Source organism: Miniopterus schreibersii (assembly GCF_964146895.1).
Source record: "Miniopterus schreibersii genome assembly, chromosome: 6".
Classification (NCBI taxonomy): Eukaryota; Metazoa; Chordata; class Mammalia; order Chiroptera; family Miniopteridae; genus Miniopterus; species Miniopterus schreibersii.
Genome location: NC_138107.1, coordinates 74,717,226 through 74,742,005, shown reverse-complemented (window position 1 = coordinate 74,742,005; position 24,780 = coordinate 74,717,226). Strand labels below are relative to the sequence as shown.

Genomic DNA, 24,780 nt, shown 5'->3' with positions numbered 1-24,780 from the left:
TGAACTGGGAAAACAAGGCCCTTCGAAGTAGGTATGATTTCACTAACCCACAGTCCTGTATCTTCAGAGCACCCACCAAAATGAAAGTTAATAAATCTTGCTACAGAGCCATTGTTAGACGTCTCCAGGAAAGACATATACCAAGAGCCAGTATCCCCCCCAAACCTGGTTCCAGCCCGACTTTGCTGAGATGCCATATACAAGCTCACTGGCTTATTACTCAGTCGGGCCTGGGGTCCAGCCCAGATGGGCTCCTTCCCTTGTGAACGGGCCTGAGCCTCGCAGGAGCTCTGAGGGCCCAGCTAGCCATCTCCACTAAGGTCTGACAGAGCCGTCCAAGGACTACATCCTGCGCTACCTTTCAGAGGGGACATCCCCAGGCCATGGAACCACACAGTTGGCACAGGAGGGAAGAGAGGATTAAAGAAACAGAGAAATACACAGGGGCGGGGTAAATTACCAGGCACCATTACCTAAAAGATAAATTTTAAGTAAGGATACAAAATAACAACAACAATAATAATACAAATAAATGATATAATAATTAATAAATAAATAATACAAGAATAAACTCTGTGTTTCATGAACTCACAACTATAAAACTACTTTTTAAAAATCATCATCCAAGGATATATTTCTATTGATTTCAGAGAGAGAGGAAGTGAGAGAGAGAGAGAGAGAGAAACATCGATGTGAGAGAGAAACATGGATTGGTTGCCTCCCGTAGGCGCCCCAACCAGGGACTGAACCCACAACCTGGGTATGTGCCCTGACCGGGAATGGAACCTGCAGCCTTTCTGATGCACATGGCAACTCTCCAACCAACTGAGCCACCCGGCCAGGGCTATAAACCTACTTTTGCCCACCCCTGTACATTAACACTCTCCACACCACCAAAAGCACCTCATCTTTTTTCTTTCCTACCACAGTAAACAGTGTTTTCTGAAGGTTTCTATCTTGTCCCTGGAGGTACAAAGGAAAGGGGAAACAGATCTGGAGTCTTCCGTAGGGTAGAAGTTAGAGATTGGGGTGAGAAGAAACCGTCTTCGGTGCAGAAAAATATAGGTTTATTTTTGTTCAAAGTGACTCAAAAACTAAATTCTTTAGGGGTGTTTTAAAAAAAATTTTTGGCAACATGAGACCCAATATATCCCAGGAAAATGAGCCTTACAAATTTACGCTTGTTTTATTCTAGAGTCTGTAACTCACCTGTCTGTTTAATGCGTTGTTGCTAAACGGTGTCCAGGCACTGAATCTTGTGTGGAAGCTCTCCCTTTCCAGGGTCTTCCTGGAAGAATCCCCAGCTGACATCTCCGCAGATCCTTTCCTTCCGGGCCTAGAAACTATAGGTTCATGTCAATAGATGTTTCTTTAAGCTCACCTAGAAACATCCAGGATATTGATATTGTCCTTATAGGAATTAAATAACTACAGCAGTTCATCTACATGTATGTCCATGGAAATCAGCCAGACAAATATACCCGGGAAGTCCCTGTAGCCCAGCCATCCTAATTTGTTCTGTCCTCGCCGAATTGCACCCAAAAGTGAATCTAAACCAGAGTTGTCTTTCACTTTGCTGGAAAATGACTCAGAAACTGGAGTGATTGTGTCAACCTATGGAACTATGAAAAATGATGATTCCTGTTTCAAGCTACTAAATGTCAGGACGGGATGTTATCCAGCACAGACTGACAAAACCATGTGTTGGTGTGCATCCAGAGCTCGCAGGTACAGCTGGTGTGACATAAGTACTTCAAAAATGGTTTGGCATTGTTTCCTAAAGTTGAACATGTGCGTACACTTGACCCAACAGAAAAACATGAGCATGTGAAAGATATATCCATAACAATATTCACAGCTGCATCAGACAGCTCCAAACTGGGAAAAGCCCAAGGATCCATCTACAGTTGTCACATATTCATGGAACAGGATGCTATACATCAGTGAACAATCTGCTGCTACACACAAAAATATGTAGGACTCACACACATAAAACATTACACAAAACAAGCTGAAAACAAAGCAATACATTTTGTATGGTTTAATTTATGCAAAGTTCTATGCTGTAGTGTTAGAAGTTGGGATGGTGGTTACTTTCAGGGAGAGAAAGAGGGTAATGACAGGGAGGGACATGAGAGGTGATTCTGAGGTGCTGGTACTGATCTGGTGGTGGGAGCCCAGGTGAGTCATTTTGTCATTGAGTTCTATACTTACGATCTGCATATTTTTCTATATCTTCTTTCAACCAAGATGTTTTAAAAAAGATATCATTTACAATAATATGAAACATTATGAAGTACCTAAAGAAATCAAAGCTACAAACTTTATAAAGAAAATTATAAAACTTTACTGAAAAACATTTTTAAAGACTAAAATAAAAGGAGAGATATGTTTTATTCATGAATTAGAGACTTAAAAGAATGAAAAGATTAATTCTTTTCAAGTTGATCTATAGATTCAATGCAATCTCAATTTAAAAAATCCCAAGAGCCCGGCCGGGCGTGGCTCAGGGGTTGAGCGTCGACCTAGAATCCAGGCGATCGCGGTTTGATTCCTGGTCAGGGCACATGCCCGGGTTGCGGGCTCAATCAGTGGTTCTCTCATCATTGATGTTTCTGTCTCTCTCTCTCCCCCTCCTTTCCTCTCTCTGAAATCAATAAAGATATATTTAAAAATAAATAAATAAAATAAAAATAAAAAATCCCAAGACATATTGTGGGGGGTGGGAATGCGTATCTGAAAAGCTGATTCTAAAATATTTATGAGAGTTTAAAGGGCAAAAAATAGTCAAGACTGTTTGGAAGAACCAGGGAGGGAGATGTGTTTCTAGATATCAAGACTCACTATAAAGCTGGAGTAACAGGATGACATGGTATGAGTATGGAGACAGACATCTAAACAAGGGAACACTGGTTAGATAAATCAAAGAGGAAGAGATGAATTCTTCCACTTATAGAAAACAGAGTATCTGTTTAAAAAAAGAGAAAAGAAATAGGGACCCTTTCACACACACACACACACACACACACACACACACACACACACACACACAACTAACTGAAGGCTTTTTTATATATATAATCAATTACATATGGTTTGTGAATCCCCAGAAGACAAAAGTAGAACCAATGGATGATGTCAGAGAAACAGACTTTGGATCGATCTAAGTGAGAAACCCACCACTTCAGCAGCTTTAGCTGTCTCGGGAGGTTATGTCCAGTACTGCAGATACTAAAACACAAATTCTCTGACCACTTGTCAGTGAAAGTCTAGCTGGGATTCAAACATCAGAAATGTCTACGTTTCTAAGCAACCGTCTGTTGCTATAAATTCCAAGGAGGGTGAACAATGGGGCCTGGAATAGCTGAAAACACTCGACTGCAGAGCCCGGAGACTTCGAGAAAACGGCAAACATTTGCCTCTACTCTTACTACGCTTTCATAAGATAGAAGCATATTTTGAAAATGAACATATTGGAAAGACATATATCATATTAGCACAATTTTAGAAATATTACAAGGGCAGCATGACAGCTCCAAATTTGGATCCCTGCTCTCACCACCTCACCCCGAAAACTGAAGCTTTACAAGTAATTAGTCTCTGAGCCTCAGTTTCCTCATGTGTAAAACAAGACGGTGATGTATCTTGGTGAACTATAGTGTAATAATGTGTGGTTCAGAGAAAAACCTCATAGCAATGTGGAAACTAAATACCTACTTCTGAACCAACATTAAATCAAAACAAATCCTGAGTTTCGTAAGATGCCCAGCTGTTGTTATGCGAAATCCCTCCAAGAGGCGACATAAGGGATTTTTATTTAGCAAGTTCTCCAAATTATTACACTTCATGTTAAGGGATGACTAAATTACACAATGAACCGACCATTGCGGGTGTACAGAACATCATATATAGATATAGATATTATAAATATAGACATGGATAGATAAATTATCACAGGATTATCTTTATTCTCTAACGTCAATTTTGCTGACTCTTCAACCCAGGGAGAAATGGCATGCTGACAATCATTACTTCTTCAAATGAAATGATTTCTTTTCATAGTCAAGCATTTTCTATTTCTCCAAATAGTAGCTCCATACGATATTTATAGATGTTTCCCAGAAAAACAGGATCCATGGTTCAGTTTGCTTGGGAAATGCTTGACTGAACAAAATTAAACATGTTTCTTTTTGTAGGATGTTTTAGAAACTTTAATATTTCCAAGAGGAGGAAATAGTATGTAGCATTTTTCTTGTTCATTATTATAAGAGCCTATCATAGTGTCTATTGGTTATCTAGTGTGTAACAAATCTAATGCTGTGTAACAAACAGTCCCAAAACTTACTGGCTTCAAAAAACAAACGTTATTATCTCCGTTTCTGTCAGGAGTCAAGGCATGGCTCAGGGTCTTTCATGATCCAAGTGTCAGCGGGAGCTGAAGTTATCCCAAAGCCAGACTAGGGAATGATCTACTTCCAAGTTCATGAAAGTGGTTGTTGGCCAGATTCAGTTCTTTATGGGCAGCTGGAACAAGGACCTCAGTTCTTTGCTCACCTCCCATAGGGCCTCTCCATAGCTTAGCTCACAAAATGGCATCTGGCCAAGTGAGCAAGTGAAAGAGCAAAAGAGGGTAGGCAAGTTGGAAGTCAGAGTCTTTGTGTAACATAGTCTCAGAAGTGATATACCATCACTTTAAAAAAAAGTCTTTATTGATTTCAGAGAGAGGAAGGGAGAGGGAGAGAGAGAGATAAAAACATCATTGATGAGAGAGTCATCATTGATCGGCTGCCTCCTGCACACCCCTGACTGGGGATTGAGCCTGCAACCCCCGGGCATGGGCCCTGACCAGGAATCGAACTTCGATCTCCTGGATCTTAGGTTGATGCTCAACCACTGAGCCACGCCTGGCTGGGGTATACCATCACTTGTGATTAGTCAGAACAGGAGTCAACAAACATGGTCAGCAGGCCATCACTGCTGCCACTCATTTTTGTTTTAAAATAAAGTTTTACTGGAACACAGCTAATCATATAACTACAATAGCAGAACTGAGTGATTGGGAAAGAGACCATTGGCCTACAAAGCTAAAATTATTTACTACCTGGCCCTTTACAGAAAACTTTGGCACTCGTGCATTAGAAGCAGGTCTAGCCAATACTTGAGGGGAGGGATTCACAAGGGCATGGACACCAGAAAGTTGGGGTCATTGGGAGTCATTTTAGAAACTGCCTACCAAATAGCACCTGCCCACGAGTAGGCATTTGATGAGTATTTGGTGAGTAAATGAATAATTGTTCACATACTACCAATTTTCCAAATTCGAGGGCTGAAAGGCAAGTTAGTAGCTAAGAAAAAGCCAAATTCCTTCACTGATTATTAGGATTTGACAACTGTGTCACCACTGTGACAATTTATCAACTTACATGATCTTAGTAATTTCCATCATTACGTTAAATGAGTTACATGGTACAGTGAGCTTAGGACTGACTTATTAGGTAGCTCTGACAGATTATTGTTTCATGACAGCGAATTGGAAGACAGGGAAGTATTTTAGGGCACTTACTTGAGATGAGAATTCACTCTGGGGCCAGAATACTGACTGGATTATGCCTACAATATGGCAGTCACCAGTATCTTCTAATACCTTTAGAAATAGGCACCTGGCGTTTCTTCCTTAAGAAACTTTTAGATTCTATGCATTCGAAAAAGTCTATTAGCAAATCTTCCTCCTAAAACACAAAGAAGGAATAAACTACTGGGGGTGGAGAAAAAAAATTAATCCTTTAAATATGCCCCCCAAGAGGTAATCTGGTTCTAAAGGTGGCAGACAAGAAACAGAGTGAAAGAAAAGTGCATGTGATTAGTGAAAAAACAGAAATTAAAGACTATTCCAGTTAAATAAAATGTCCTATTCAGGGCATGTAAAAACATGACTTGTTTTGAACATAAGCTGGTATATAACTTTTACTAAATGCACACATTAATGAAAGTGATAGCATGTTTTGAGGAAATGTGTTACTGGATAGCCAAAAGTGCACATAATCAAATGCTGGATTTGCTCAGTTTAAAGTTTATGACAAGCAACTGTATTCTTTACATTCATTCAGGAAAAATAACCAGCGACGTTGCTCTAAAACATTCAAATTCCTCATCCTACTTTCTCTCCCTGAAATAATTGTTAGAGCATGATTTCTGAGGTTCCTGGGGTGCACAAATGTCAAGGTGGGCCTGGAAACAACTGCTGGATTGTGCTCCCTTTAATACAGATGATGCCCAGATATTCTGATACTTACGGCAAGATTTATTAATAAGCACAGCATACATCCTTTTAAAAAGATAAATATATCTAAGTACCACAGTTTAATTACTTTTTCTGTTCATCAAACCTCAGCTTATCAGCTCAGAGCTACACGCTCACAACCACGAACTGCATTCGCCGCCGAAGTTTCTCCTTCCCCACCTCCCAGGCAGGCCCAGGGCGCCCCGCCCACGCTCCTGGAGAACCTGAGCAGCTCCACACTTCCCCAAAACACCGAAGCGGCGCGGGGAGAAACACAGTCCCTGCGCTGGGCCAGGGGTGAGTCGGGCTGTGACGCGCAAACTCACCTCCCGCAGGGTGCTCCTTTGGGATAGGGGTGGGGGCTCCCCTCCTCTCCCCGCCCCCACCCCACTTTCTACATTTTGGACTCCATGGCAGGAAAGAGGGTGACAACTGGCAGATGGAGGGAGTTTGATGGTGTCACTTCGGAGTCCTGTGAAAACCAGTGTCTCCCACGGTGGCCCCAAACTCGGCTTGATTCCATCTCTTACCGGCGAGCGCTCCGGGGTGAGCGCTCCCGCCCCGCCCCGCGCCAGCCCGGCCCCCGGAGACGTTTCTCCGCAGCGCCTCCTGCTGGATAACGACGCGGCGGCTCAGGTTCTGCAGGGTTCCCCCCCCCCCCCCCCCCCCCCCGGCGCTGCTCGGGGCCGTCCCGAGGCCGCCTGGGGCAGCGACACCAGCCCCGGCGCCCCAAGCAAAAGATGCGCCCACAGCCAAGGGCTTTACCTCCGGGAGGCGGCCGGAGACCCGCGCGGAGCAGCCGCCAGCTTTCGGACCCTGCAGGGAAATCAGGAGCTAGACCTCCCCTGCAGCCTGGGGCGGGGGGGGGGGGGGGGGGCTGTTTCCATAGGGACCCGACAACAGGGCCCCGCCCCCTCCGCCCTGAGGGTTGGGGGGGCACCCACATGAGCGCTGGGATTTCCTGGCCTGAGCACCCAGAAGCCCGGGTAAGACGCCAGGCTGCAGCGGGGACCTGGGTGCCCGAGCCGGCGCCTGCTCGGTCTCAGAGCAAGCTGGCCATCTGAAGGCGCGGGACGGGAAAGGTGGGGTTTATCTCCGGTAAACCCTCAGAACAGCCTGCCTCACTGTTGTCCATTTTAGAATTACGCAGAAGGCACCAAAACCAAAAGGCATCCTCTTCGTTGGTTTCTAACGATTCTGGTCAGAATGTCTTTATTGTGAAGCCTTGATGTGTTTTTTTTCTTTCTATGCAGATGAATAGTTATTGCCATGGAAAGATAGGCATAATATGAGAAGCAGGTTAGAAAACCATCTAAATAATATAACTTTTGTAAATAAACAAGTTTAAGAAGTCTGGAAGTTAGTTTGCTCTTAGTATTTTTTAAGTCACCTGTAATTGAAATTTGTAAGAAATATGCAACATCCACACAATAAATAAACTTTATTCTAAGCCAGGCACCTCATTTCCCCCCAGTTGCCTTTAACGTGGTTGTGTAAAAAGATAGTTACCTGGGGCCCACGTGGGGTCCCTTGATGCAAAGGGCAAATGAATGAACAAGGCCAAGCGCTGCTGTCACTAACCCACAGGAAACAGCTTTTGCTTTGCTCTCTCAGGACCCATCCACGAAAAATATGTCCCATGGCAGTTTCCTTTTATTGCGTCAGGCCCCAGCGTGCTGTCCCCTCCCCCCTAGTCCCTACTCTCTCAACCCGACAGAAACATTTCCTGGGTTGTATTTGATCTTCTAGTGATTTTCTCATTTATAACAGGAATATTAAAAAAGACTTATTAGATAAATTGAAAAAAATTATTTTAACTCAGAATCTCCCAAATTACTAAAACCATCATTTAAAAAAATTATCATTTAGTGGGTTCCGACTCTCACCACCCCCAATTAGGTGCTTGTTTCTGTGGCCTGGAAAAAAGGAGGCAGGAACATGGAGGCCTCTTCTCTACAGTGAAGGCAGGTGGGCAAGTGAGCGAGGAACCGATAAACAAAATGTGATACATCCAGAAGATGGAATATGATCTGGCTGTGAAGAGAGATGAAGTACTGATACATGCTACATGAATGAACTTTGAAAACAGCACACTGAGTAGGAGAAACCAGTCACAAAACACCGTGTACTGTATGATTCCACTTGAAGAGAATGTCCAGATTAGGCAAATTCATGGACAGAAAGTAGATTACCAGTTACCAAGCCCTGGGGGGTCTGGATGGTGGGGAGTGAGTGACTGCTAATGGGTTTCTTTTTGGAGTGATGAGTTAGATATGGTGATGGGCGCACAACTCTCTGAATGTACTAAAAACCACTGAACTGTACACTTGAAAATGGTAAATGCTATGGTATATGGATTATTTCAATCAAGCTGTTTGAAAAGGGTGATGAAGCTAATGTTTGCTGAACATTACTGGTGTCAGCTATTGTGTTAAGCATCTTAGTACACACTCTTTTACTTCATGAAACAACCACTAGGACTTGGTTATTAACCTCTTTTTACAGTAAAAATAAAAATTAAATTCAGATAAACTGAGTAAATGTACATGAAAGTACAGCTAAGGAGCAGAATGGGGATTTAAATCAAGGTCTAACATGCTTTTTATTACAGCCACATTTAAATGTGCAAAAGGTGCAAAATTTGCAAGAAAGTTTCAGAACCTCAAATTTTATGAGCACAGTTTATTTTTGAGAACTGAACTCCCCTATTCCCAGATTGAAGACTGCAGGCTTCTTCCAAATAGACAAGAGAGACAAATTTAAAACAACCACTTTATTAAAAATAGCAAATTTCACAAATACTCATTTAACATTTTGTTACCACTGGCCATTGGCAGACACACCGTGTGTGTACTGATTGTCTAACGTAAACTGAAGCTGGGCTGCCACAAAAAGCCTGTGCATCATCAACTTAGAACAAGAGTGGCGTTAAGTTCGGTGAGCTCAGGAAGGATAAATCTCAGCCCTATCAACAACATTGAGCACAATGCACTTCAAGTATAACCCCGTAAGGCAACAACAATAAACAGAGCAGCACAACCTTTGTACCACGTTTCCTGACGAAGCCTTCGACACGGCCTAGGCCTCCAGTTATGGTGAATTACAGCAAGTCAAAGGTACTAAAAGCAGTTATGTGAAAACGATCATTGCACTTGCACTTTAATTACTTTAATTCCTTATTGTGGAAGATGATTCTGCTGCCGGATTCAGCTGGAAAAGGAAAGAATGCTGCTTTTCTTCAAACCACAAGAAAGCAGATGATTTCAGTTTAGCTGGTAGAAGTATTGGGAACATCTTGTGCATCTGTCAAATGGAGTTTTTGTCTGAATTCATGAGTTAAGAAGGTTCATTCTATAATAAGTACTTCTTTTAAATTTCTAGAAATTACACTCAGGAGCTAAGAGACAGGCATTAAAAAAAAGAAATATGTTTAAAGGGAAAGTGCCTATGTTGCTATTGAGAAACTTAGAAGTGATGAGACAATTATTAAATATAGTAAAGTAATTATACTATGTCTAGAATTTGAAGACTTTCAAAAAGATCACTGACTCAAGACTAAAATTCAGCAATTAACAACAGCATGTGTTATGGTAATAATAGTAATTTACATATATATGTAAACATATATATATATACACGCAGACACACACACACACTTTGTGTATATATATATATAAAATGTGGTTTGGAAAATTTCACATACACACTGTTATATGTAGCAATCACTGTAAGTATATTAGTAGGACACTGAGAGGTTAAACAATTCGCCCAACGTTACATTACCAAAACGTGGAACCAAATTTCAAAAATTAAATCTCTTGACTCTACAATATCCTTTCTAGTATCTCATTTTTGGTTGAAAGGGGATGTCTTAGCTCTCAAATTAAATTATTTCATAGGTAGGGTCATTTCTTATTGTTCTTATGTACCTCACATTGTGCCTATCACTATGCAAAAAAAAAAATCTTGAAAAGTTCCTGAAATAATTGCTCTAAACTGAAATGTCAAAACCTGAATATTTTACATGTACCTACATGGTTTCCTTTAAGCAACTCCTATGATATGTTTTGTACACTTAATTATGAAAATTACATTTCACAAGCTATTCTATTTTATGCGTTTAAAATATTCTATGTAATAATATTAAATTAAGCATGCTATATCGGGATATCCAACTGCCATTTAGCCTCAGAATCTAAGATTCAAAATAATTTATATGACAACTAGCTTAATCCTCAATTCTCTTGATTAAAAAATTTTTTAAAATTTGTTTTAAAAATACAAAAACAATACAAAGTAAAGCAGCACAAACCAGAAACAAAACAACTAGAGAATTACATTTGGCAAACCAAAGGGGAAGAAAGATGGCTCTTGTAAATAGTAGTGGGTGCCTTTGTTCACTATATGTAAAAAGCACATTTTTAAAACACGATTGGGACTATTTCCCAGAAATTATAATTTGTAGACTTTTGAATGTTAATATTAGGCAAAGGATACATGGAAGAATTCAATTCTTCTAACTGTAACACAAAGAAACATTTAATTTTAATTTCTATAAGAGAAATACAATATCATAACCGTATATTTTTAAATAAATGTTTTTCATTTAAACTTTCTTTAAATGAAAAAACAAAATACTGAAGAAAGAACTTTTCAAAAATTTCCAGACTGGGAAATTCACTTATGCAAAATAATTAAAAAGTAGCTTTAGCATTTATTAAATAAGACTATGTGAAGAAAATTAAATCAGATGATAAAAACTGGAATTTTCTAAGTATGTTTAAAATCATGAATCATTATAATCTCTAATATTAATTTTTTTCAAAAGTTGCCATTTTAATAATCAAAATGTTTAAAACCTTTACAGATTACAAAAAGATTTCACATGATATTCAGTTTCGGTATGAGGTAGAATTAATCACGCCTAGAGGGAAAAGTCTGAGTTACAGAAATGTTAAATTGCTCCAAGTTACAAATGCAGGCCCTGGACTAAACACAGGCTTTCTGGTCTCAAATTTGGTATGATTTTCAGCAACCACAGTCACTGCCCTAAATGTATTACAAAGTAAGCTTATATTTGTCAAGAGGAACTGGTAAAAGGAAACAGTTGCAACACTGAACACAGCAGACTTGAAATAAAAAGTAAAGGCATGACGTTTTAAAGTATGGGCAAGTAACGTCCCTCACATTTACTTATTCAAAAGATAGAGAAAAGCAATAGAATGTCTTTGGTGACTATGGAAACTATTCTGAAACTAAAGTACACTGACTTCAATTTTATTTGTGTTTGTTCCAAAAAGGATTAAAGGGGCAAGTTTAGTCTACACTTCTCAGTATAAGAATCATAGGCGGTGTTACGGGGCTCAGTTACGTCCTTTCACAATTCCTGTTCGAGTCCTATCCCCTAGCACCTCGGAATGTGACGGTATTTGGAGACAGGCTCTTAAAGAGGTAATTAAGTTAATCTGAGGTTATTAGGGTGGGCCCTAATCCAACATGACAAGAAGAGAAAATGTGGACACAGGCACCCTTCACAGAGGGAGAATGAGATGGACGCCTACAAGCCAAGGAAAGAGGCCTCAGGAGAAGCCTTATCTTCAGCTTTCAGCCTCCAGAGCTGTGAGAAAAAACCTTCTGTGGTTTAAGCCACCCAGTCTACAGTACTTTGTTATGGCAGCGTAGCAAGCTAGTACACACATCTTAAGATCTTATCACATATGTACAGAAGCTAGTACTTAGCTTGAAGACTTGCCAGCATTCTCAGAATATATGCACAGTTTCTTTGACCTATATTTCTTTAAAATTAAAAGAGTAAGGTACAACATGGATAAAACCTGAAAACATTACACTAAGTGAAAGAATCCCAACAAAAAGCCACATGTTGTATGATTCCACTTACAGGAAATGTCCAGAATAGGCGAAGTCACATAGAGAGTGGATTAGTGGCTGCTAGGGGATGGTGGGAGGGGAGAACTTCGTGTTACTGGGTTTCTTTTAGGATTGATGAAAATGTTCTGAAATTAGTGGTGATGTCTGCACAACATTGTGAATATATTAAAAACTACTACATTGTATACTTTAAAATAGTTAAAATCGTAAATTTTATCTCAATAGAAATATTTATTAAGAATAAAGAAAAAGAACTATACTCACATCAGAAAGAAGCCTATCCAGATTAGAGTCACTGGCTGTTTTCCTCTTATCCTCAGGAAGCTCCTCTAACTCCCCATAGAGCTCCAAATTCAAGCGAGCTAATTTCTCCTGCATTCCCCGAACATGTTCCATCTGTTCAATGGAACATTCATTTCCTGGGGAACATTCCAGAACATTAATAAAGATTAAGCCAGAGGAAATACCCTTAAACTGTAGGTGCTGCAAAATAAATCGATTATTTTCTTTTGTGAATTACTTTGTTAATGACTGCATATTTTCTGGATATGATAAATCAAAATTCTGACCAGGAAAACAATGATGATCTAAGAAATGACCATGGACACTAAACAAATTAGATAGGAAAGATTTAAAAAACAAAAAACTACCCCTTAGGTATAATCTTCTCCAACTTGACAACTGTCATTTGAATCAAGTGATCCAATATATATTTTTTAAATTTTATTTTTGTTTAAAATATTACAGATGTCCCTTTTTCTCCCCAATGAACCATTCCACCCCATCCCACCCCCCTCCCCAGTCCCTCTCCCCACCATTGGCTGTGTCCTTGGGTTGTGCCTATATGCATAAGGTGATCCAATATTATATAATAATCTCAATGAAATTAATAGTCATATAAGGACTTCAACCACAAATCCTTTGCCAACCAATTATGAATTCCTCCTTTAAGGAAAATATTCACGAAGCGTGTATGTTATGAAACATGAGAAACACAATGTAATATTTTCAATTGTATACACAGCAGTACAACTTAATTAAGAAATGAAATCTAAGATGAACTGCATTTTATGCCTCTGGACTCTCTTTTTTTAACAGAAGAAAATGACACTTTTAAAAGGAATAGCAAAATACATGCAGAAAATAGGATGGAAACATCTTGGGGAAAAAAAGGTAAACACAAACATCTATTGCTTACCAAATGCTTGAAGTTTTCCAGAGTGGAAATCATTCAAAAGGCTGAGCAGCCCCTTCTCCATCTCCTGAACATCTGAGACGTCAGTGAGAAAGGAATGCTGGATCGGGGTTGACTGAGCACCTTTCCCTTCACCACCCTGAGGTTTCGTCTTTTCTTTCATCACTCTGCAAATCAGATGCAATTAAAAAATTGATTGCATATAACTGTCTTTAAAAAGAGATGATTATTTTCAGACTGCTCTAGGTTAAGCAAAATTTGTGAATTAAATGGAATTTCAAAACAAATTCAGTACTAAATAAACCAGTAATTTCAAGTCATAAACTAAAAGAATAGGTTGTGAAAAATCTCAAATGTATAAAACACAACTACTAAGGTGTATAAAAAGTTTGGTTTATACATTTATATAATATGCTAATTCTTTGGACCATAAAAAACTAAAAAGAGAATTGGTATTTTTACTATCCTACATTTCATATATTTTTTAAGGGAGAGAGAGACAGAGAGAAACATCAATGTGAAACATTGTTTGATTGCCTCCCCTACGCACCCCGACCGGGATCAAACCCGAAACCTAGGTATATGCCCTGACCAGGAATCGAACCTGAGACCTTTCAGTGCACGGGATGATGCTCCAACTAGCTGAGCCACACCAGCCAGGGCACTATGTTTCATATTTTATTTATCAGTAAAACATATACACTTTTCCCTTCTAAACTTTACCCTATTTGTTCTTGAACCATCAGTCGTTCAACAAGTGGTTATGGAGTCCCTACTTTGTAGCTGACACTATGCCAGATACTGGATATATAAAGATGCACCGACATCAGTCATCGCATGGAAGAGTGCCCAGTCTAAGGGGAAAGGAAGACATATAAAGTAATCATCATCATTTGACGGCGTGCTAAAAACCTGTTATTAACCCTGACTCCTCCAACTTCCTAAGGCCACCACATGCAGTCATGAAGACATACTGATTATAACCATAGATATATAACTAATCTTTCTAGTTCACCACCTCCACTACCCTACCTCTTGACTGAACTACTTCAACACCTTCCCAGCTGGTCTTCCTGTCTCTATGTGTTGTCTCTGATTCCCCTTCGAAGTCTCCCCACAGAGCAGCCAAGTCAATTTTTGAAAAAGTAAAATCAGATCATATAATTTACTTAATATAAACCCTTCAATAGCTTTGCACTGCCTGCTGGATAAAGCCCAATATCCTTAAGAACCCCTACTTCTAGGTGATGAGATTTTAATGTTTTAAATTTCTGCTCTGAATTCTTCCTGTGTTTGAATTTTTTATAATACATACAAATCATTTCTACAAAAACAATGAAACCACACTTTTTAAAAAATAAAAACTACCAACGCACAAACACTCATCTTAGTTAAAAATGCACAAAAAACCATACATCCTTTATCCCACTTCTGGCTAGCTCATCAACTTTGTCTACAAGTTTTCTTGCTCTGTTTATTTTAATTATGAGATAAAGTAAGGACCCTCAAACCCATCATTCATTTTGTACTTTCTAATCTCTATACATACACTTCAACCTTCATAATATTTTTTCTAAATCACATATAATACGTGCATCAACTGTTCTAAAAGTCAAGAGAAAAAATATTGTAAGAGTTACAGGATTTAGTATTTAATCGCATTTTGCTGTGATAATAAGAAAAAAATTCACCTTTTCAACTTCGGTCTCTGTGAAGTTGACTGTGATGCAGGATTTGAAAACCCTGTGCTTTTACTAACTGGAATGGCATTTTTTTTGGCATTAACAACCTGAGTAGAGTGGGCACTAAAAGACTTAGGACTCCTCCTCTTCACCTTCCGCTCCTCCATTGTTTTAAGTTCCTTATTGCACCAAAGCCAGCTTCTTATGACCTAAGGAAATACAACAAAATTATACCTGTATGCTGTAATATGCCGAATGAAAAGGGTTCGCATACCCACTTCATAGACTGAAAGGAGATCAAGAAGTTCAGAGGCTGTCAGAGAAAGTTAGAATAAGGAGGCCTTAAATCTAATCTGCTGTACTTGTACACGAGGCCCTAAGCCAAACTGTCAGACATTTTTTTTCACCATTTTCTTTACTCACTCATCCCAGTTTCCTGGAACTATTCTGGGCTTTGGGGAGATGGCAGTGAACAAGGCAAAGTCCTTGGCCTCCAAAAACCTACGGTACTGAAGGGGAGCAATACATAAAAAATAAACGAAACAGCCACATGATATTTCCAGCCTGACTCAAACTTTGGTGTCCTTTAGGTCTCCCTTCTAAAATATATTCTTAGAAGAACCAACTAGATTCAAGCAGATGTATAACTGACTGAGGTATCTGCATTTTAACTGGTCACTAGAAACCTTATTTCAACTCCCAAGCAGAAACTCAAGTGTCTGCCTAGGGATAATACTGATTCTAGTTCCTTGATCAAGTAAAGTTATGTAAAATTAAATGTACTCTGTAATTATTTTTAATATACTTTCTCTACCTATTTCCATGGAAACGTGGAACTTTATTATATATGTTTAGCTTTGCTAATATAAAAAAAGTTACACTATGAAGTTACAGCTGGCCCTTCCATAGAGAATATATGGAAGGCCTTCTGTTTACCCAATACTTTCCCCTTACTTTATATATCAACCGGCTTTATTTTCCTAAGTCATCCATCTAAAAGCATCCCCCTACATTTCCTTTTTATTTATGTATAATATTAAATTATTCTTAATTATATTTCTTCATGTATCATCAGAAATTTATATGGCTTTTTACCTCATCAGATCCTAAAGTGCCTTAGGAGCATTAGGCCTTTTTTGTATGTTGAGTTGGATATCACTCCTAAAATAATCAATTAAGAATTCTAATAAAAGCAGATGTTTTGCTACTGTCTGAAATCGGTGCCTGTAGCACTGGAATTTAAACCACTGTGCTCAGCTGGCTCAGGCTGACTCTAGACAATCATAACTGGAACTATGACACCTCCAAAGAGGGAGAGGTTTTAAAGGAAGGCCTCTAACGCCCAGTCTCTAGTCCCAGATACCGACTGAAAATCCCCTGAAATCTTGGCTCACAATTTTTCCTTTAAAAAAGCATTTTTAGTAACAGAACAGGCATTTTGGGGTTGTTTCAGCATGCAATACAGATGAAATGGAACCTTAAAAAAACTGAATAGAGACGATGGGATATAAATTCTCCCAAGAGGCAAGGACCTGTGTAAAATTATGATACATATAAACGCACTGGCCTTTGAACTTAATGCTAATACACATTTGCTGATACTAAAAAAAGAAAAAGAAAAAACGTAGGAATCAACGCAACGCAAATAAACCCATAGTGATCTAAACTAAGATGTTGTGAGGGGCTCGAATTTACCCGTGTTTGGAAGGCAGTATCTGCCACAAGAGCACAGAAATCCTTCCTGTGCACCAAGCTGCAAGCATCCATTTAGAAAAGGCCGTCATAAACCGCTCGTAGTCTACTCACACTGCTTTTGAGATCAGGAACCGCAGCCTCCACGCAGGACCACCGCACCTCTAGACTCCACCTCATTCGCTCCCCCAACCGGCGCAGCCTTCACGGCCCCGAATCCAGCAGAGGCCAGAGGTGGGTGGTGGGAGGGACCTAAAGGGGGACATTGCGGGGGTGCCTCTGCTTACACTTCCTACCTGAGGAAGGAGGGGATCGGTCTTCTTCCACCTGCATACACCCGGGGGCCTCCGAAGCCGCCGCCGCACCTGCAGCGCCGAAGCTACCGCGGCACCTTGAGCCGGGGTCACATCCGACCCCGCGCCGCCAGAGCTCCCTTTATTTACGGAAGTGACGCAAGGGGGCGGGGCCTCGGAGCCAGGCGGGAGCCACGCCCCTTCCTGCCGCTGGAGGTGCGCGTGGGGCTCCGCTCTGGGCGCCGCGTCGCTTCGCCCGGCCCGCCCTCAGCCATGCCTTCGGCGGGCGTGGAAAGGGGGACCCACAGCTGGGTTTTCAGTTGGGGTTCTGCGGCACGAAAGCAGGGAGTCCAGACAGGCACGAGGAACACGAAGCCCTTTCCGGAAGCGGCCCCGCCCCTCGGCGAGGGTCCGCCTTCACGCACTCCAATTCCCAGCGTGCTGTGTGAGTGAACCGGGAGGCGGAGCCGCAGTGTCGCCATAGCAACCGTTCTGGATCGTTGGCGATGGGTCGCGGGCGCTCGGCCAGGTAAACCCACTAGGATTTGGAAGGCGGCGTGAAACCCCGTGATGCGTAATTAGAACCAAAGTGCGATTCTGTAGCCGCTCCGTTCGGGCGCTAGACGTACGTTTTCTCTGAGCTTCGCTGAGCCTTTTCAGAAAAGAGGCACTTAGCGCCCCTCAGGACGGGTAACCCACGTCTCCGTCGCCGCCGCGGCTCTGCCGCCGCTCAGCCTGCCTCTGGAGAAGCGAGGGCGGGCTGAGAGCGGCGACCACCCTGCCTGAGGCGGGGCGTCGTGTTTCAGGCAGGGCCTCCCGCGTGCGGGTGCGAGTGCGGAGGTGTTAGGGCCGCCGAGCGTTAGCGTGAGGAGAGTCGGGGCAGCGGCGCGCGCTCCTCTCCCGCACGTGCTGACGAGGGGACGGGGCGCCGAGTCCAGGTATTATACCAACGCCGGGGGCAGAGCAGCGACGAACCCCGTTAGCCATACTTCAAAATTCCGAAATGCGGGCCCTGGCGGTGTGGCCCGGCGGTTAGGGCGTCGGCCCGGGCGCTGCAGGGTGGCGGGTTCGAGTCCCGGTCCCGGGCAGGTACCTGGGTGGCAGGAGGCAACCGACCTGTGTGTCCCTCTGACGTCAGTGTTTCCCTCGCTCCCTCCACACTCTCAGTAGGAAAAATACATACCCTTGGGTGCGGATTAACAAGCAAAAAACCTGAAGTGTTTTAAAAAGAAAAACAGAGTAAACATTCACGTGCCCGCTATCCAGAACGAATGGATGTTACGTTTTGTTGTTTTATGTTTTTATTCTTTTTAAATTATTATTGATTAGAGAGAGAGAGAGAGGAAGGGAGAGAAGTATCGCCTGTCCGTTGCCTGCCAGGCGCGTCCCCGACGAGGGGCGGAACCTGAAACCTGGGCATATGCCCGTCTGGGAATGTCGCCTGTGACTCGTGGCGCCGGGGACAACGCGCTGGCCCGCGAGCCATGCAGGCGAGCTGCCTTCACTTTTAGATGACATAGATGGAACGTCGCAGATGAAGCAGTAGCCACCTATTCCTGGGGCCACCCTACTTCCCCTCTGAGAGGCGACCACGATCTTAAATTTGATGTGCATCTTGCTACTCTAGGTTTTGTATACCTCCACTATTCCTATGCGTTTATGAACAATGGAGAGCATGGCTTTGGCCCCGCAGGTCCCGGTTCGAATTCCAGTCGGGGCACGTGCCCGGGCTTCGGGCTCGGTGCCCAGGGGGGACTGGCCTGCAGGAGGCGGCGGGTCAGTGACTCTCCCTTCGCTGATGTTTCTCTCTCTCCCTCTCCCTCCCCCCCTCTGAAATCAATAAAAGCATTTTTTTAAAAAAATAACTTTCAGCTTTTGAATTTTATACGAATGCTATTATATTTTGTGTATTGATCTAAAACTTAACTTTTTCACCCAACTTTGTGTTTTGGAGATCTCCACATTGATACATATGGCTGGACTTTATTTGTTCTAACTATATAGTATTCTATTAAGTAAGTTTGCCAAAAATTATTTGGGAATTCACATAGTGACGGATATTTAGGTTGTTTCCCATTTTTCACCATCATTACAAACAATGCAGGATTAAGGAATGATTACCAGCAAGATAGGAGGACAGTTTATCTTACCAATGTCCTTTCTCCAAGCTCTTGTCATAGGAATACTCCAGCTTTTGAAGGAGGCTTGTATTGTAGGTTTAACCAGAAAACAAAGTATACCGAGGACCAGCACATTCGCTGTATTGCATTACAACCCTTCCATCAGTTTTCTTTCTTTTTTTTGAATTTTGGTTCAAGTTCAGCAGTATTACTGTATTTCTGCTAAGAAATACCTGTAGGGATAGCTTATAGTCTGGCAGAGAAAGTAGAAGGGAGGGAAGTAGGAGTAAGAAGAGCTCCCATGATACTTTGTTTTTATCTCTATCTGAAGAGGAAATTCTAAAACGTTATTAAAAACAAACTGTTACTACTCTGTCTTTTAAGGGGTTGCCATAATTCCTGTCAGTGGAGAAATAAATCCTCATACAGAGGCAAGAAAAGGGATGAGACTCGGCCTGAGGTAGATGGCCCATTGTGCCCCATAATACATCAGTGAGGGTTGTGCATGCACACATAGGCTGATTTTGGGTAATGAGATTGAGAAACTTGAATGGTTTTGTATAATAAAGTGGGAAGAATTGTTCACTGGTAGGAGGTGGGGGTTAGAGGAAAAGAGCGAAAAGGGGGCAGAGCGAGAAAGAGTTGAGAGTCAAGGTGGGAAGGACTTTGAAAAGAGCAATGAAGTCTGTTATTCAATTTGTAATTATTAGTGTTGCTCTAAACACACACACACACACACACACACACCCCTCATACTTCCAAACATCAAGACAGATTCCCTGCAAGCTCAAAGTTTTGTGTGAATTAATCATGGAAATCGGGGGGGGAATGTTGCATTCTACACGTGTAGGAGATTGAGTGGCAAACGGGCAATATGCGTATAACAATGAAGTATCCATAAAAGGCACTATGTCCGATGACGCAGGAGCTTAGAGACCAAGGTAAATGGGAAAATTATAAGTGGCAATCTATCCTACAATCTTAAAAAGAGGGAGAGGTGAGAGTTTTCTACCATATGGATATTGGGGTTATATTCAATTTCACTTTACTCTTAAAGGGCTTGGGTAGCTGGGATGACATCCATTAATCCTCTGGTATCTCCCACTAGGCTGGTAGCTACTTGAAGGAAATAGGTGTTATATATCTTTAATTTTCCGAAGCCTAGCATAGTATCCGGCACACAGTGGAAATGTAGAAAATGTTCATTAAGTGAATGAACAAATGAGTAAAAATTAGGTTGATTCTTAGTCATACCTGACTCTGATCTTTAGGTGGCAGTATTACCTCATGTTAAATTGTTTGAGATCAGCTTCCATTTAACTTTTGAGAACAAGTGTGAACTAAAATAAAAATTCAATTCTGTAGCTTATTTCTGTAATTGTACAGAACCAACCAAGAAAATATAATTGCATGATATTATGGACTTCCTCCCTAATTTAAACACAAATGAAAACTACCAGTAGTTCTCTAATTCAGGCACTTTTCAAAGCTTGAAGGTAAATACAATTTGGTGTACTTTGTTTACAAAACACATGTATTTCTTCAGAGTATGGAAACTGTGTGTGTGTGTGCGTGTGTGTGTGTGTGTGTGTGTGTGTGAGAGAGAGAGAGAGAGAGAGAGAGAATACGCAAGAGAGCGGTAATTTGTCTAAAAGTAAATCATCTCCCAACAAATAGGGTGACTAAATACAAGATGGTCAGTTAAATTAGAATTTCTGACACACAAAGAATACTTTATATGTCTCATATAATATTTGGGACAAACATACACTAAAAAACTATTTCTTGTGTATCAGAAAATCAAATTTAACTGATACTCGTGTGTTTTTTTATCTAAATCTGGCAGTCTTACCAACAAATATTTTTGGTGTTAATTCCAACATAAACGGAACTTTACCAGGTCTGGAGAGAGAAAAGGGAAGTAGCTAGTGGTGTCGGCTTCTTCTTCCTGAGTCTAACTTGAACGCTCTTGGTACTTTTCCCCTGCAGATCAGAGTTCCTTAGCTAAATCATTTATCTTCAGGAAACTGACCGCTCCGGCAAGTGCCGATGGTGCAGCCTAAAGTAGTTATTTTACACAAACACAGTGTTTTATGGCAGTTGTGAGTCTGATTGCAAAAGCTCAGCTCTATGAATAAGTGAGGAGATCTTGGACCCCTTCCCCTCAGATTTATACTTCTCATAGGGACCTGATCCGTACCAGCAATGCCAACAGAAATACATGAATTGCTTGCAAGTCCTATTTCAAAAAGATAAAGAATTTTCTGGTAAATTATATGTCACAGTTTTATGTACATTTGCATTTTAATATAAGCATTCCCTATCTTTCAAATGAAATGCACTTAAAAACTAAATTTGTAAATATTTCCAAATTTAAAACGTTTTTCATAGGAACAGTATTATTTATGAGTGGTAGTCAGATCTTCATGTTACCTAGTGAGTATTTAATTGATCATATGACTGAACCACTATATTTGTAGTTAAAATTTTTTTAAAGGTTATTATAATAATAGTATTTTAAAAAGTAAAAACTAGAGAAATTTTTTTAAATGAATATTCAGGTTTGAGGAAATAGCAATAACCAATGTTTATTTTGCCCTTTCTCCATGCCAGAAGCCATCCTAAGTGCTTTAAATGAATTAACCCATTTAATCCTCAGAATAACCCTAGGAGGTAGATTCCATTATGATCCCACCTCACAGATGAGAAAACGGGGTAGAAGTTAAATAGCTGCCCATAGCTGTTCAGCTTCTAAGTGGCAGAACTGCGATTTGAGCCAGCCCACAGCTGCATTGACCACTGTGTACCACAGCCACCCTGGTTTAGGTAAAGAGGGAAGTGAACCGTCTGAGAAGATTCTGCTTACTGTCCAGGGCAGGGCACTGAACCTAGAATAGTCAAAGTGGATGGTTGGTCTTTCCCTTAATTTAGCTGTGTTGTGAATCCTGCCTTTGTGCTTCCTGACCAGAATGGAACAATTTTGGAGTTTATGAATGGAACAGAGGATGTCAGAAAGGGGGAGAAAGATTTATCTGCTGTAACTGGGTAAGAATTAATGAAAGGTGGCAGTGGATTAAAGAGTACATGCATGTGGGGTATGAGAAAAGATTTCTGGGGTGGAAATAACAGCTGATCCCTGAAAAGGAAAATCAAAATCGAGAGGACTATTTGACTTTGCATAATTATCTACATGACTAGGAAAGGAGAAGTGGGAGGGATATTATTAATTCTATTTAACTTGCTCAGGTTTATGATAACCCGAGGTGGTTTGTGTACCTTCCAGTGGTGGCACTATGGACTTCGCAAAGGCCCCTGTGCACAGTGTTAGTCTTTCGACACTCCGACACTCCGTCCTCCCGTTATCCTCTCCCCCGGAGGTAAGTAGTAGTGAGGGTGGAGGGGACAGAATCCCAGCCTTACTGTTTGGGGACAGAGTTCTGACCCTGCTACCTAATTGAGCCTCTAACCTTTGGTCCCTGTTTCTTTCCTAAGCTGTGAAAACAGAGATGATATGACACACCTCGTGATATAAGCACCTAGCAAATATTAATTCTGACCCCATTTAATCTCCACAGCTCTATGAAGTATCGTTCCCACTTCACAGATGTGGGAAAGGAGGCTCAGGGAGGTGAAAAGATACTTGTTTGAAAGCGCCGAAGGGCTGATGCTGGATATAGGCACTCCAGTGGTTTAGCCCTAATGCTGATGATCTTTTCTCTGTATTGCTGCCTACAGGAGAAAATGCATTCACTGAAATAAAATGGTGTGCATTTTTTTTCCAGAATGAAAATTTTAAAAAACCCTTTGCTACTACAGTCCTGATATGTGTGTGTGTGGGGGGGGGAGGGGGCACCTAAGTAAAACCCAGAAATATTTTTTCCTAAGAAAACAAAAATAAAGGTGTGTTTTTTTTTAAAGCAAAACATACCATTTATAAATTTTCAAAAAAGCCTTCAATTTATAAATAAGTAGACACTTTAGCATTCATCCATATAGTGACTTTTATTTAAAAATTATTCTTTATCACGTGATAATACATGTTTATCCATTCAACATATATTCATTGAGCATCTACTATATGCCACGTATTTTCTAACTCTGAACAATGCAGACAAAATTCCCTGTTCTCATGGAGACAGTGGTCTAATGTGAGCATGGCAGATTATAAAATATAACTACAATAACCAAATCATTTCTATAGAATAGAAAGGGATAAGTATTATTGGAAAAAATAGCCCTGGGAAAGAAGAATGGGATTGTGGGTGGACAGTTGTAATTTTAGATAGGACAGTAGGAGAAGGTCTAACTCAGCTGGTGAGTTTTAAGCTATGAGTTCAAGGAGGAGACGAGATGAATTGTGAGTATATCTGGGGTAGGACCAGAGGAAGGATGGGCACAATAGCATAAGGCGGGAGCATGCCTGAAGTGTAAAGACCTGTCAGGAGGCCAGGCTGGCTTGAGAGGGATGAGTGTGAGAAAGGGCAAGACGTGATGAGGTAAGGCTGTGCGGGTGGGAGTAGGGGAATGGGGGGGTGAGTTATGTAGGGCCCTGTAGGCCATTTTAACGGTTTGAGCTTTTTCCCTTTGAGGAATGGAAGTGTTGGAGAGTTTTGAGGGGAAATGGGACACGATTCTGCCTATATTCCGATAGCTCATTACCTCAGGCTGCTGTTGGGAATAGACCATAGGTGGTAAAGGAGAGGAGCAGAAAGACCAATTTGGAGATCATTGGGATAAACTATGTAAGAGATGGTGGTGCCTGGACCAGATGGCAGCTGTGAAGGAGATGAGAAATAATCAAAATGTAGATTCATTTTGAAGGTTAAACTAACAAGATTTACTGAGAGACTGGATGTGGGATGTGAGAAGATGTGTCAAGAATGACTCACATTTTTGGCTTGAGCAACTGCAAGGAAGGATTTTCCATAGACTAAGATGGGAGGACTTGTGTGTTGGAGGGGTGGGGGTGGGGCAGGAAGTTCACTTTGGGATGTTGTGTTTTAGAAGATCTTTAGGTGTCCAAGTGGTGATGCTGAGTAAACAGTTGTATGTTTAAGTCTGGTGCTCTGATCCTATACATGAAAAGTAAATATATATCTTTAAAATAGTTTATTTTGTTAATATACTTTATTTTATTAGTATACTTTACATTTTAGAAGATTTCTAGATTTACAGGAAAATTGTAAAGTTACTACAGAATTCTCATTCCACCGTCCCACACATTAACATCTTGCATTAATATGATATATTTATTACAATTTATGAGCCAATATTGATACATTACTATTCAGATTTCCTTAGTGTTTTTTTTGTTTTTTTTAAATTATTGATTTGAGAGAGAGGAAAGGGCAGAGACACAGAGAGAGAGAAACATCAATTTGTTGTTCCACTTATTTATGCACTCATTGGGTGATCTCTGTATGTGCCCTGAGTGGGGATTGAACCCACAACCTTGGCGTATCAGGAGGATGCTCTAACCACTGGGAAACCGGGCCAGGCCTGATTTCCTTAGTTTTTACCTAGTGTCCTTTTCTGTTGCAGGATCCCATCCAGGATACCAGATTGCTTTTATCTGTCAGGTCACCTTAGGCTCCTAATGGTTATCACAGTTTCTCAAACTTTCCTTGCT

The 24,780-nt window shown here is 41.0% G+C and overlaps 2 protein-coding genes across 6 annotated transcripts in view; both read right to left on the bottom strand.

Annotated features, from left to right (window-relative positions):
- ECT2L (epithelial cell transforming 2 like) overlaps positions 1-7,133 on the bottom strand; it is a 54,565-nt gene extending 47,432 nt beyond the window's left edge. Inside the window, exons 1-3 of one of the 5 annotated variants that reach the window (XM_081141058.1) lie at positions 7,046-7,124; positions 5,564-5,729; positions 1,210-1,343 (exon numbers count right to left, since the gene is read on the bottom strand). In XM_081141058.1, coding sequence (XP_080997184.1) covers positions 1,210-1,311 — 102 coding nt within the window. In that variant the 5' untranslated portion in view covers positions 1,312-1,343; positions 5,564-5,729; positions 7,046-7,124. Of the gene's footprint in view, positions 1-1,209; positions 1,344-5,563; positions 5,730-6,606; positions 6,844-7,045 lie in introns of those variants that run through there. The other 4 variants (XM_081141060.1, XM_081141059.1, XM_081141061.1 and 1 more) reach the window with 4 other exon arrangements.
- A 1,901-nt stretch (positions 7,134-9,034) lies between these two features.
- CCDC28A (coiled-coil domain containing 28A) lies at positions 9,035-17,165 on the bottom strand. Its single transcript, XM_081139916.1, has 6 exons — positions 17,035-17,165; positions 15,056-15,255; positions 13,368-13,531; positions 12,434-12,588; positions 10,778-10,800; positions 9,035-9,603 (listed from the first exon to the last, which is right to left on the bottom strand). The coding sequence occupies exons 2-6, from the start codon at positions 15,211-15,213 to the stop codon at positions 9,549-9,551; spliced, it is 555 nt and encodes a 184-aa protein (XP_080996042.1). The 5' UTR covers positions 15,214-15,255; positions 17,035-17,165; the 3' UTR covers positions 9,035-9,548.
- Positions 17,166-24,780: the final 7,615 nt, after the last annotated feature.